The 14,475-nt window shown below is 36.0% G+C and overlaps 1 protein-coding gene across 4 annotated transcripts in view; it reads left to right on the plus strand.

Annotated features, from left to right (window-relative positions):
* The first annotated feature begins 1,307 nt into the window (after positions 1 to 1,307).
* ODF2L (outer dense fiber of sperm tails 2 like) overlaps positions 1,308 to 14,475 on the plus strand; it is a 36,297-nt gene continuing 23,129 nt past the window's right edge. The window contains exons 1-8 of one of the 4 annotated variants that reach the window (XM_047727583.1): positions 1,308 to 1,510; positions 3,134 to 3,375; positions 6,895 to 7,064; positions 9,743 to 9,875; positions 10,602 to 10,730; positions 12,170 to 12,229; positions 12,357 to 12,428; positions 12,952 to 13,068. In XM_047727583.1, coding sequence (XP_047583539.1) covers positions 3,346 to 3,375; positions 6,895 to 7,064; positions 9,743 to 9,875; positions 10,602 to 10,730; positions 12,170 to 12,229; positions 12,357 to 12,428; positions 12,952 to 13,068 — 711 coding nt within the window. In that variant the 5' untranslated portion in view covers positions 1,308 to 1,510; positions 3,134 to 3,345. Of the gene's footprint in view, positions 1,511 to 1,667; positions 1,794 to 3,133; positions 3,376 to 6,894; positions 7,065 to 9,742; positions 9,876 to 10,601; positions 10,731 to 12,169; positions 12,230 to 12,356; positions 12,429 to 12,951; positions 13,069 to 14,475 lie in introns of those variants that run through there. The other 3 variants (XM_047727582.1, XM_047727585.1, XM_047727584.1) reach the window with 3 other exon arrangements.

Raw genomic sequence — 14,475 nt, forward strand, 5'->3', positions numbered from 1 at the left:
ATTTAAATAATTTAAAATAAGGGATCTTTCTATCCAAAACTTCATTATCCAACCAGATTTCAAATTCAAATTTAGATTAGATTTAGAAGATGAGAGATGCCATATTTACCTGGGCAGTTCAAATAATCAGTTTGAGAATCTAATATAGTCATCTTGAGATTTTGTGACTGCTTTTCCTTTTGCATGTCTTATAAAGGTGGTTATATCTAACACTGATGCAATCTAATTAAGTATTTTTCATAAGAGAAGCCTAACTTCTGTGTACAATTATTTTATTATGACAAGCTAGTAAGGTTAGCTAGAATCCCAGGTAAGTGCTGGGAAAACCCTCAAAATTACTTTCCTTGCACCGATTTCATGTGTCCACTTCCGTTTTTTGTTTTTTTTTTTTTCTTAAACAAGGAAGACTAGCCCAGAGTAGCCGTTAGTTGACTTGCCAGAGCTCATGATTCATCAGTAAGAGATGGATCCGTTCTCCACAGCTTTTTATCATTTGCATATATGGAACAGTTATATGTTCTTTATGAATGAACTCTTAAACTGCCATGAACTTCTTGCTGGACAAGTAGCACTGGAAAACAAAACAAAACAAAGATAGCTTTGCTGTAATCATCAATGGAAAATGTTCTTAAATAAAACCAATAATGAAGTATGCCATGGCGTGGCTAAACTGCTTAAATGACATGTGAAATTCGCTCTATTTGCTTATCTCCCATGATGGTGCACAATTCTTAACACGAACTTCAAGGTGAGGTGGAGACTTTTTTAGTTTCCCAGGTAAAACTTAACCTGGCTTGTTCAGGAGCGTAGAGATCATACTCGTTGCATGTCGTACAGATGCAAAGAATTTGAAATCTGAAAGTCGCCTTCGATCACCGTCCAGGTCCCTAATTTAACAGAAGAAAAGGCCTGGGGAAGATCTCAGCTAAACAGCAATACTATATATTTAAAACAAAACAAAGTTCCTTTGTAGTCGCCGTTGCTTGGGCTTTTTCAAATGTCCCCTTTAAAAAGCAAAAGCAGGGCAATTCCAGGCCAACTGTCAGAAAATGCGGAATCTATCGGTCTTATTTCCTTTTTTAGGTTGAGCTCAATTGATATTTTTGGTAACTATACGAAAGTGAGGCCTCTCCCGTAAAACAAAAGGCTTGAAGGGCGGGCGGGAAAAGTTTACCCAGAGCGGCAACTGAGAGACAAAGCGCCTCTCCAGGCCCCGCCCCCTCATTCTCGCGAATCGCAACAGACGCAGGCCCTTCCTGAGCCCAGCCAATCGGCTGCTTCCGCTGTGGGACGCAAAGGGCGGGGCGTCCGTTGCCAGAGAAGCCACAGGAGGTTACTAGCGCTGCTTTCGTCCCACTTGCACCAGGGCGGGCCCCCTTCCACTGCAAGCAGTTCTAAGGATTCGCCTGCTTGCCACCTCGCGTCTTTTGGCTTCCTTTCTAGCTTTTACCTGCGGCACTGCCCCCTGCGTCCCTCTCTCTCCTAGCCGACCCAGGGCCGGAGAGCACAGGTATATGGCAGTGGTTTCCACTAACGTTCGCTGAGGCGTCATCCTCGCGGTCCCTTTGGACCCCTTCCGTAGCCGAACGGCATCGCGCTGACGTCACGGTGGCGTGCTGACGTAGCGGTCGGGGCGTAGGCACGCTTTTGGGAGGGGTAGGCTTAGGCGCCGACCGCTTCCTTGCGGTTACCGCGGACGCATTTTGGGGTTCTGGAGATAAGGGCTGTGGTGGGTCCCGGAAATGAAATGCCTTCACGTCCACCCAGAGCTAAACTTCAGCCCTTTTCTGCCTGTACGTGCCACTTCCCCAGAGTTGACTGCCTGGCTTGAGGAAAAGGCAGCGAGGCTCGTCCTCCTAGGGAAGATGTGGTTCCCAGGACCCCAGGGTAGATCTTAGTTGATGGGCTTTTCCAGAACGAAGCCCTTTTCTGGCCCGCATTTCCTTGTGAAACAGTTCTGTTACCCAATCGGCTTTCAAGCGACCACCATATAATATATACCCGATTGTGGTAGGCTCTGGGGCCCCTTTAGTGAAGAATACTATGGGAAGCCTCGGAAATTAAGTCCTTCTCCAGGTTCCTTCTAGGTTTCGAGACTCTGTAGGAAACTCCTTCATGTGTGTGGCCTTGGACTGTCACTTAAATTTTCTGGCTTCAGTTTCCTTAACTGGAAAACGAGGGCAATAATAGTCACTTTGAGTGGTTGTAATAAAAGTGATTAAGTAAACCAGTGTCAGGTTTTGAGTACAGGTAGTAAGGGGTGCATTTTTTTTTTTTTTTTTTTTTTTGCAGATTTTATTTATTTGACAGAGATGACAAGTAGGCAGAGAGGAAGGCGGGGGTTGGGGGTGGGGTGGGAGGGGAGGAGCAGGCTCCCCGCTGAGCAGAGAGCCCCATATGGGGCCTCAATCCCAGGAGCCTGGGATCATGCCCTGAGCCAAAGGCAGAGGCTTTAACCCACTGAGCCACCCAGGTTCCTCAGAGGTGCATTTGATTGAGAAAACAATTACCACACCGGGGCTGGTATTTAGGATGCCTATTTCAGAGACAAAGTTTCCCTGTCACCTCACCCATAGTAAGGTTTCAGGTGTTTTTTAATTAATGAGGTGTTTGGAGTAGTTTTAAACACTACTTGGTTAGTTAAAGGAACAAACTACAGAAAACCTGTTTTTGAAATTAGTTTGCTTTCCTTCTGCTTAGAATAAAAGTGTCATGGTCATGTTCCTAATTCTTCAACAGCTAGGTATCCATTTTCTGCTTCTCTTTCTTCTACCTTCATGGTTGATGGGTATAAATAATATGGTTTTTGTATCCAAAAAACCCAAAGGTATGAGAAAGTGGCTTTGTTTATATTGTACAGATGAATGAGACTCAAGGAGCTGAGTATAGCAGTGAGGTTGACATAACATCTATCCACTGAGGTCAATTCTTTTGGAAGTCAGTTGTTTTCCCTTGGGCTCTGGTTTAGTAGTCCTCAACTTATGACTTCTTTGATGATGATTTGTAATGATTCTGTAAAGAAAAGATCTTGAAGGAATTGTTTTTAAAAGTTGGTTTTATATAGATAACCGAGGCCTGCAAATAATTTAAGGAATGGGGATTGACTCAGTATGATTTGTTTTTTTTTTTAAAGATGAAAAAATTTAAAGAGAAGATCTGGTGGGAAAAGCAGTCCCCAAAACAAGCAAAGGGGCCCTAAATTTTAAAAAAGCCACTCAAGCAAACAAAAAAAATCCTACCTGTAAGTGCTGCTTCATTCTATTCAAACCTCCCCACAGCTTGGCCGGCAAAGGTTTCTCTCATGTAGAAGAGGCAACTAAGGCCCGCTGTGCCTGAGAGGTGTCCATGTCAGGTGGTTCTAATGACCAAGAACGGGTGAGTCTGGCTCGGAATTTCATTTTAATATGCTGCCTCTGGGTCAACAAGGATTAGTTAAATTATTTTCAGGCTACCTGTACTCTGTTTGAGAAAGAAGAAATAATACTTTCAGGAGGTTTTCTTTAAGCTCAGAAGTTACTTTTGGTACTTAAAGGGATAAGCTGTTATTTTCTGGAACAGGCATGTGGAGCAGTCCATTCAGATGGTCCTGGGTAAGTGAGGTGTTATATTTGGTCACTTTCTCTACTGATCTCTTGCTATTCTAATTCCTTCATTGCTTTTCAAGTTTGTTGTTGTTGTTGTTGTTTTTTAATCACCAGTAGAAACAACTTTTGATTGCCTCAAAATTTTTTCTAGGAAAAGAATGCTGGAATTTCATCTCTCTGGGACTCGAATAACCAGTTTCACTGCTTCTACTCTTCTCCCCTCCATATGCATGGTCCAGTCTCCAAAATACCACTGAATTTATCCTTTAAAGATGCACTTTTGATCTGTTATTATCTTGCTTAAAATGATTTAATGGTCTGTCTTAACCTTTAGGAAAAAATTCAAACTTTTGAGCTTGGCATACAGTGACCACTTCCATGTGTCCAGTCTCGTCCTTTGCCACTCGCCCTTACAAATCATGTCCCTTCGTGATTTCCTTCCTCTAGCTTGTACTTGACCCTCTACCTAGAATGCCTTTTTCTCTTCCTTTTTGTCACTCCCATTTGTTTTGCAGGACTCTACAAATTCTTTAGTAAACTTTGACTAGTGTGAAGGACAGTGAGAGAGATGAGCAGTATTCCTATATCTACTTTGTGTTCTTTGCTGAATATTTCAGTGAATTTTTCAAGAGAAGCTGTGTGCTCTTGTTTGAAGCCAGTGGGAGCTCGTTTTCCAAGAATGTTTGGCAAAACAAATTGAAATCTTGAGATTCTTATGCTTTTCTCTTAGAAAAGAAAAGAGAGATTAGTTTTAAGTACATATTTGTCTGCAGCTGGTTCATTTACTTAGAGCAATCTAGATGCTAAGGAAGGGCCTGAACTGGGATCTTTCTTTTCTCTGACCATGGCCAGCATTACAGTCCCTGAACAGCCATCCCTCAAATGATTGTTTTTGGCCAAAATGGAACATACTTCAGTGAGTGTAGCTGGGTCAGCATAAACCATGACCATGCCTGGAAAAAACTTTAAGTACATGCCTTTTTGATAGGGGACTGGTAAAGTCATCTCTGTATAGGAAATTTAATTCTTTAAACATTAAAATATGTTTAAATTGCCAATCTTTAGGGGTTTGGTTATTAATATGTGTGCAGAATATGTGTCTTTGTTTCACCACCAAGTTGTACAGAAGTATATTTGTCAATTGGCAGTATATTCCATGTAATTGAAAACATTTTCTTGCAAAACATCTGCTTTTCTGTAGAAGAATACATTTGGCTCACTAAGATGATAGCATTTTTTATAAAGGTAGGACTTTTTATGCTAAAGAAAATTGTTGTTCAGCACACATATGTTTTTAGTTATAGTATTGTCACAATACACAAATGTGGAGTGCCTTGGAACCTCCGAACAATTTTTATCCTGGAAAATATTTCTAGATTATAAGAATATAATTGTTGATAATTCCTATGGCTATATCTGAGACTTGACTTACATAGTTCTCTATGTTTTGAGGAGTCAGTAATAAAGATAACATTTCTGAATGTTGGGCTAAGAGTCATTCTAAGATCTCTGTTTTTACAATGCTTTAACTTGATTTGTTTACCCTTTAAGATAAGACACAGTTACTTTTTACAGGTGATGAAGCAGAAAAATGTAGTATTTCATCTTGTGATAAAACATTTAGAAAAATTGTGTAAATGGTTGCCAGTAGCCCCCAGAGCCAAGTAAGAACTCATTTAAAAAATACTGATACCAAACTGACTACCAATTGAAGATCCCTAATCCCCTTATATTTATTTTTGAACTTCTATTCAAAATATAGGAAACATTTTTCTTTTAATGATTCCCCCAAAAGGTAAATCAATGAAGTGAATAAGTAAAAAGCAGCTGCCTTTATTCATCACATTAACTGCTCTAAGCCTTGAGTCCTCTCCTTCAATTACTGCTTGGCTTTGATAAGGCTTGTAGCTGCTAAGGATTCAAACGTAAATAAGATATTCTTTCTTTAGATTCCAGTGTGCAAAGCAACAAATTTTAAACAAGTGAATGAGTGAAAGATAAATACCAGTTCCTCTGTGAGTGGGGTAACTATTGGAACCAAATGATAGTACTGTTGATTTCAGTGATTTATCTAGATCATATTCTTCTTCATTCTTAGGTTTGGTTTTACATTTGATTTTTTGTATCCATCTATTTTTAATTCTTTAATTCCTTAAGACTTCAGATAGCTCAAAATATTGTTATGTCCTACTAACAGATGTTTCATATTTGCAACATTCAAGTAGATCATCTTAGATATCTGTAGGTTAGTTGGCAGTTCCATTTGTACATGAGTTGCTGGTATTTAAAAAATAGTAACATGCTTCTCATTGTTCTGTATCCTAAATATTTGTTTCTGAAGTGTATAGAACCTTTAGACAAAAATAGATGTATTTTTACAGACACTTTCAAAGTGTCATTTAGAACTATAAGTAATTTTCAACCTCTAATTTCTTCACATCTAAAGTACTGAAAATTCCTGAACAAATGTATAATACAGGTTTATAAAAATTACAAAGAGGTAAAATATCTCTGAAAAAATGCAGAAGATATTAAATATAACATTTGATTTTGTATAAATGTAAGATGTATAAATATAAGTAAGGGAGACACAATATATTAGAGTTTTGAATACACAGTCTTAATGATTGCTGAACTACTAATTCATTACTTAAAATGTAACAGTTCTGAAGAAGTTCATTGAGTATTCCTGTAAAAAAAAAAATGATATCTCTAAGTTTGGGTGAAAACATTGGTTAGTAAAACTTAGAAGTATTTGTCATCTGCCTATTCGTTATCACCAAAAAATACCCTAGATTGAGCTGGGAAATAGGAATAAATCAATTTAATTTTGTAAATTTTGTAAACTTTCAAAAGAATAGCTTAATCTTCTTGTAGCTATTGTTGCCAGATACTTTGAAAAATATATGAAATTTCTACTGTTCTAGGCATATATAACATACATTTCCTATTGGGTAGATACAATGAAACTGAGGACCAGAGTTGACCATAGTTTTTACATTTATTTTCTAGTATGACTGGATTAAGTTATTATAATACTTCAAGAAATAGATTAATAAAAATTTCTCCATTCTTGTGGTTATGTAAAAAATAACAAGCCTTTTGGAAACTGTGGAATTGGCAATTGTTGAATGGTTGTGCAATGGAATTTTGATAGTTTTTAAATTAGTATCACAATGAGTAGCAGTTAAAATTTCTGTTTTGTCTATAAAATATTCTTTATACATGTTTAGGATTTTTATCTTATAGGTTAATGATAGAAAAAAGAACCTACTGAAATGATAAGTTTAATAACTAAAATATTTCTTAGCTTTCACCTTATGAGGAAAAGTTGTGGAAGCCACCTATAAATCCGTTTACCAAGTTTATGGAGAAACCTGCAATTGATAGAAGTCATTCAGAAGAATTATGTTCCCATTTTACAAGTACACCAGAGGACGAACATTTACCACAGGCTGCCAGTGAAAGTCATCACAGCTGGTATTCTCAATTATAGCAGGGGATATCTAATTTTCTGTTTTTAGCATTTCATATTTTGTCCGTACTATAAATTATTTGAATCAAATACAGCCTTCTTTCAATAATAACTTCTTCAATCTAGCAATTCTTATGCTTATTTAACCTGATTACAAATCAGTACTCATTTAGCAGAATTGGTCTAGTTTTTTTGGAATCTTAATGAAAGCAAATAAAAATGAAAGCCTTAACTATTGCAAGTTATTAAAGTATTAAGCCTTATAGCTAAGGTAAATGAAAATAGAAATACTATGGAATTTTGGAAATATAGTTGATGAGTACTAATTCACTGTCATTTGGAGTATTGCTATATAACAAATACCTGTCATATTTTGCTGTCTCCTTTAGAACAGGGAATACAGGGCGCCTGGGTGGCTCAGTGGGTTAAGCCGCTGCCTTCGGCTCAGGTCATGATCTCAGGGTCCTGGGATCGAGGCCCACATCGGGCTCTCTGCTCAGCGGGGAGCCTGCTTCCCTCTCTCTCTCTCTCTCTCTCTCTGCCTGCCTCTCTGTCTACTTGTGATCTCTCTCTCTGTCAAATAAATAAATAAATTAAATCTTTAAAAAAAAAAAAAAAAGAACAGGGAATACATGGGGATGCCTGAGTGGTTCAGTCAGTTGAGTGTTCAACTCTTGTTTTCGGTCAGGTCGTATGTCAGGGTCATAGGATTGAGCCCCACACTGGACTCCACACCAGTTGGGAGTCTGCTTGAGATTTTCTCCTTCCCTCTTCGTCTGCCCCTCCCCCCAAATAAATAAAATCTTAAAAAACATAGGGAATATTTATATGACTCATTGCTCACTGAGATGACAGTCTTTTTTTTCTTTTAAGATTTTATTTATTTATTTGAGAGAGAGAGAGAGAACACAAGCACATCTGCTCCCCCAGGGAGCCTGATGCAGGGCTTGATTTCAGGACCCTGGGATTGTGACCTGAGCCAACAGCAGATGCTTAACCAGCTGAGCTACCCATGTGCCCCGCAAAATGACCGTCTTAAAACCCCATTATTGTCACTGTTGATAGTGTAGTCCAGCTTCTATTTAACTTGTTGTAAATGACAGTGATATTTGGTCATATATAATCATTCTTGACTTTCTTCTGCCCATGGTTTTTAATAATGGACAGCTGTCATTTACAGCCAACATCTTACAACCATCACGTTAAGCCAGCAGTAATTAAGAACAGTCTGCTTTCAGACATAGCCTCTAAGAGCCCATCAGTTGTTGATGAGCCATTATATTATGTTTTGTAAAGAAAGAAAAAAAACTGCCTATTGAAGAAAGATACAATGCTTTTTTTTTTTTTTTTAAGATTTTATTTATTTATTTGACAGAGAGGGACACAATGAGAGGGAGAGAGAACACAAGCAGGGAGAGTGGGAGAGGGAGAAGCAGACTTCCAGCCGAGCAGGGAGCCGGACTGGGGGCTCGATCCCAGGACCCTGTGATCATGACTCGAGCCAAAGACAGACGCTTAAGAACTGAACCACCCAGGCACCTGATACGATGCTTTCTTATGACTTGTTATTTTATTTATAAATATTGAAAAAGCTCCTTCAGACTTAATTATACATAGATTTTGACTTCAAATAACTCTATGCTTATATAAGAACAAAATATAAATGAAGTAAAGTAGGGTATTCTCAAAATTTTCTTATACTCAAAATCTGACTCTTCTGAGTTGCTTTTTGACTCAGAGTTGTCCTAGCTATTAAGAGTATTTGTGATGTGGCATTTCTTAGGAGCATCTCTAACTGAAATAAGATTTACTGGTGCGGGGCTCTTATAATATCCAGCAAGCCTATTTTGGAGTCTTGCTTCTGAAATGTTGCTAAACATTCCTACATCACCAGCGCCTTCAACCCCTCTATGACCCTCCATTCCTAGGGTTTAAAAAGGGCAACACCCCATCTCAGGTATTCTTGAAAGTATTGGACACCTTTAAAGTTCTGGGCATGTGCAAGAAAGAACTTACAATTGCTTCTTAACTAACAAAGATTATAAGAAGCATCCTGATTTCAGGATGTAAAAATGTGACCAAAGAGATGTCTCTTACAATGACACACAGTAGTGTCTAGGTAATCAAGAAGGCAAATATTAATAGTTTGCTTTGAATGATGATAATGTATTATAAAGCCAAGTGTGAAAGATTTTTGAGATCTCGAGAGCTTTAGTTTTTTGTGTTCTGTTTGTTTAGCTTATTTGTTCTTCTGGAGGAATTTCTTGTGAAGGACACGAAAGTTTCAAGAAAGCATTAGGGAATAAGGTCTAGAAAGACAAATTTTTGGGGTTTGGAGAAGGGAGAGGATAGGGAAGTAAAAAAGACATCAACATATTCTCACAAATCATTTTACAAACCAGAAAAGAGATGTTGAACAATTACAAGCAGCACAGTGAAGCATTGCTGTTGGTGGTTTTTGTGTGTTACATATCTAAATGTTAAAAAACTTTTTCTGTGTATAGTAAGTATAGAAAAATAGGGGAGTATAGGAAAAATTTGATATATTTTTAGTGACAACTTACTGTTTATTTTGGAGAGCAGTTTGTGTAACTGATACTTACACTGTGCTATATTTGCATGAAAGTATAACTACTTGATATGACAGATTTAACTTAAATTTTATTTGTATATATATAATTAGTCTAAAGCAGGACATCCTAAATGAAAAGACTGACCTGGAAGCAACATTTAAGGAAGCGGAGTTGGCAACCTGTTCTGTAGAATTACTTTTGCCATTATTTAAGGATACCATTGAAGAGATTAGTTTTGAAAATGTGAGTATTTCACTTGTGAACATCTAATAAAATGTACAACAAGCATGATACTCAGGACACATTAATTGCAGTTATATCTTAACATAGTTAGGGACACATACTGGTTTTTGATATAAAAAATTGAAGGTTTATCAGTCTCCTATGTCATTAACTGCAATTTTTTTCTTCAAAGGTAATCTCAGGCATGCACTTGATAAGAGGCTAAGTTGGAAAGCATATACCTTGGTGCTTGATTTATCTGAAGTTCAACTAGAGAGTCAACTATTTTAAGAGTGAATTTAATCTAAAATATTCTAAGATGAAATATATCTATTTTCTATAGTGTTGTATGGAATAGAAACTTGTATTCCAAAATTTCAGTGTACTAAAGTTTGAGTTAGAGACGAAAAATAAATTGTATTCTATTAGCTTCATTACAATAAATGCCTGAAGTACTTTAGGCTTAAGCTCTTATTTTGATTTTATTAGTTTAATATATGATGTACTTTAATATACTATTAATAAACTTGGCAAAATCTACTCTTACCATATGCAAAAAATGATTTTGTGGCTAGAATAAAGTATTCTTTGATACTTTACAGCAACATTGTATTTTAGGTGTTTTAATATTGTAATACTTAATACTTAAAATACAGCAATGCTGTATTTTAGGTGTCTTAATGAATCTTAAAAATTTTTTTTTAATGCTGTATCTTAAAAAGTTATGTGGTTCTTACATTTTGTCAGGCTGATCTTTTTGCATCCAATTTGAAGAAGATCTCTAAACAGAAGGAAATATTAACAAAAGAATTAGACACTTTTAAACGTGTAAAACAAACTTTGGAACATCTTCTTAGAAAGACAGAATACCAACAAGTAAGGACTCCTAAGCACTAATGTAATAGATGTATTTCTCACTTGAAGGATTTGCTATTTCTCAAACTGTAGAAATTGAATTATCGGTAAATTTGATATGGAATTTTTGTTCGAAATGGAAATCATTAAACTAACCCTTACTCTTAATGTGTCACAAATAGTTCTACATGAAAGCAGCATGTTTTTATAGGAAAAACACTTGTATTTTCTATCTCAAAATTTTTCATTATTTGTTATAGTTCATCTCATCTGGTTACAATAAAATTTTCTTAGAATTTAAGCTCCTTTGTACCATTGTATTCATACATTCATTAATCTTTGGTGGTTAACAGTTTGTTGAGAGATAATTCACATACCATACAATTCACCCATTTAAAGTGTACAATTCAGTGATTTTAATGTATTTGCAGAACTGCAGCAATCACCACAGTCAATGTTAGAGCATTTTCATCACCACAGAAAGAAACCCCATGGCCTTTAGAAGTTCGCCTACCACCCAACCCCACCCACCCCTCCTTACCCTATTATCTGCTTTCTGTTTTTATGAATTTGCTGATTCTGGATATTTCATGTAAATAGATTCACATAAAATGTGGTTCTTCATAACCGCCTTTCATTTAACATAGTGCCTTCAAGGTTCATCCTTGTTGTAGCACACGTCAGTGCTTCATTCTTCTTTATTACCAATAATATTTCATTATATGGCTATTCCATTTCTCACTTGTCCATCCCTCAGTTGACGGATATTTAGGTTGCTCCACTTTTGGGCTGTTATGCATAAAGCTGCTGTGAACATTTATTTACAAGTTGTTTATACCCAAGAGAAATGAAAATATATGTATGCCAAGCAATTCCACTGTGTCCCTCTACATAAGTCCAAGAGTAGGCTTCATGCAGTCCATGAGCCCTCCGAAATTGTGTGTGCAATTTTGCATTATATGTACATGGCATAAATGCTTTTGGGTGAAAGGAATTTATAGCTTTTTCACATTCTCAAGCAGGAGTATGACCCTCAAAATGAACAAACATTTTTCTATGTTCTCATTTAAAATATCTACATAGAATTCCTTTACTAATGTGCTGTGATTCTTTAAAAAAAAAAAATTCTTGGTTGTCAGAATTAAGGTTGTTTATATTTTTTACTATTTATAAGCAGCCCAGTGAGCTTCCTTTGCATACAAGATTTTTGTGGGTTTTGTGTCATTGGCTTGTACTGTCTGAGGTGTTATTTAGAAATTAGTATATAATTTCATAAACCGTGGGCAAAAGATGATTTGGAACACTTAGGCAGAAATCCATATGATGACCTTTTTAAAAATCTGAACAGTGCGTAATAGTTGTCCATATTAATTTCTTAAAAGATGCTTATTACTCTTTCTACTTTTATATGTAGAGAAATATGTTTGTAGATACTGATTTATAATATCTTTTTTTCATAGGTAGGGGACAGTTTATCCAGCATGTTAGAGAAACTAACTGATAATGAAAGTGAAAATACTGTAAGTCTTTTTATACTTCGTGTCTATTCTGACATTTTTTACTTATATGCTGCTTGGTTTTATAAAATTAGCCAACATTATCCAAATTGTGGTATTTCTTCTAACTCTTATATTATATTTGCTGAAGACTCTTAAGAAGAAGGTACTTGAAAAGGAGACCTATATTCAAGAACTTTCTTGTTTGTTTCAGAATGAAAAGGTAAGCAAATTTTGAGCTTAATTCATTATATTTTCTTAATATTGACTCCTTCTTTTCCTTCTTTCCATCCTGGTCCCCATATCCTCAGAAATAAGCACAGAAGCATTTTTATATTATTTGGATATTTTACAAGCTTTTTGGAAATTTCTTTTTTAAAGATTTTTATGGTATTTAAGTTAGAAGGTAATTGGCATAAATCACCATATATTAGGAACTATGAATAAATTTGTATTTCAATTTTAGTGTAAATTAAGGAAGTTTAGTGTTTGCAGGAACGTTTTAGATATAATTTACTTAGGCTAGATAGGACTTTTTAAAAGGAGATTCTTGGAGCCATTAAATAAAAGGGCAGAGGGGGACAGAGCCCTGTAGTTTTATATACAATTTATAATGGGGTCATAATTAATGTAAAATGGTACTTTGCTTTTTGTCAACTTTTTAGATCATATCTAAATGTGGATAAAGTTAAAGATTGTGGAGAAATATATCAAATAACACATTTTTTTTGTTTTGTCTGTCACAGGCAAATGCTTTGAAAGCTAACCGTTTTTCACAATCAGTAAAAGTGGTCCATGAACGACTACAGCTCCAAATTAATAAAAAGGAAGCAGAGAATGATAAATTAAAAGAACACATAAAGGTTATAAATATTCAGTCATTTTTATAGCTTAAGTGATAAAATTAATGAACAACTATAAAGCCCTTCCTTAATTCTGGAATTTGGTGGTTTTGGAAGAATTCAATTTAAGTGTTGCCATGAGAAATACATATTTGAGGCAGATCTTAAGCTTTCTGGCCCTTCTAAAGATTTGGTTCTAAATCCCAAGATGGAAATGCTCTCTCTCTTTAATACCAGTCTAGGAGGAATTTATAGAGCTTGAATTACTTTAAAAATCTCTCCCATTATACAGTTAATTTATGTTTATTGTGGAAAATTTATAAAATACAAAGGCAAAATTTAAGATAATGTAAAAACACCAAAACCATTATTAATATTTTGGGATATAGTATTCCTGTCTATTTTCTACATCTACACATAAATACATACATTTAGTAGTCAGTCAGTAAATGTTTATTATTTTTATGTTTGTCACTAATGGTTAAAACTTTAAAATTAGTTACTTAGCTTTGATGTTTAGAAAATTGAGTAACATTCTTGTTGTGCAGTTTTTTTTAGCAGTGTCATTAAGGGGAATATTTTGGCTTAAACTCAGAGGTTTTAGTGTTCTTCTGGAAGCCTCACAGGCACTTTGAAATAACTTGAGGTCGCTATGACATGACACAAGCTAACTGGATCTATTGTCATTATTTTTGCCAAAAGAAAAGAAGCATTGTTCTCGCTTGGAGAAGAGAAGTGTACAGTGATAACCCACACTGAGTGTGAGGACATCGGTGTTAAATTTCTGGTTGCTTTTGCACTCCTGAACCATGGCAGGTGTTTGCAACCTGTGGCATGTTTCAAGACTGCGCTTGGGGTGTTTTGGCTTTTTTTTTTCTTCAAGGGTAAAAAGCTTTTGCCCAGTAAGGGGACATTAAGCAGACTTACGCAAAATTTAAATTTTGTCCTTTGTCCTCCTACATGTGCTTTTAAGCACTTCCCCCCAGGATTCCTTGTATCCTTTGCATGGGTGTCATAGGGCATTACAGATGAACATGTGAATTGACACCTGAGATAATCATCTGTCACAATTTATCTTTTTTTTTTTTTTTTAAAGATGCTATTTATTTATTTGACAGAGAGAGCGATCATAAGCAGGCAGAGAGGCTGGCAGAGAGAGAGGAGGAAGCAGGCTCCCTGCTGAGCAGCTATGCGGGGGCTCTATCCCAGGACCCTGGGACCATGACCTGAGCTGAAGGCAGAGGCTTTAACCTACTGAGCCACGCAGGTGCCCCGTGTCACAATTTATCTTATACAGGTTTTAATTATGTCCTCAAATAGCAGTTAGGAAAATTTTGAAAACATTTTCTTCAATTTAAAAATGAAATACTAAGTGATTTTTTAAAGTTAATTTTAACAATTTTCATAGGATAATTTAGAGAATATCAG

The sequence above is a fragment of the Lutra lutra genome, chromosome 4 (genome assembly GCF_902655055.1).
Source record: "Lutra lutra chromosome 4, mLutLut1.2, whole genome shotgun sequence".
NCBI lineage: Eukaryota > Metazoa > Chordata > Mammalia > Carnivora > Mustelidae > Lutra > Lutra lutra.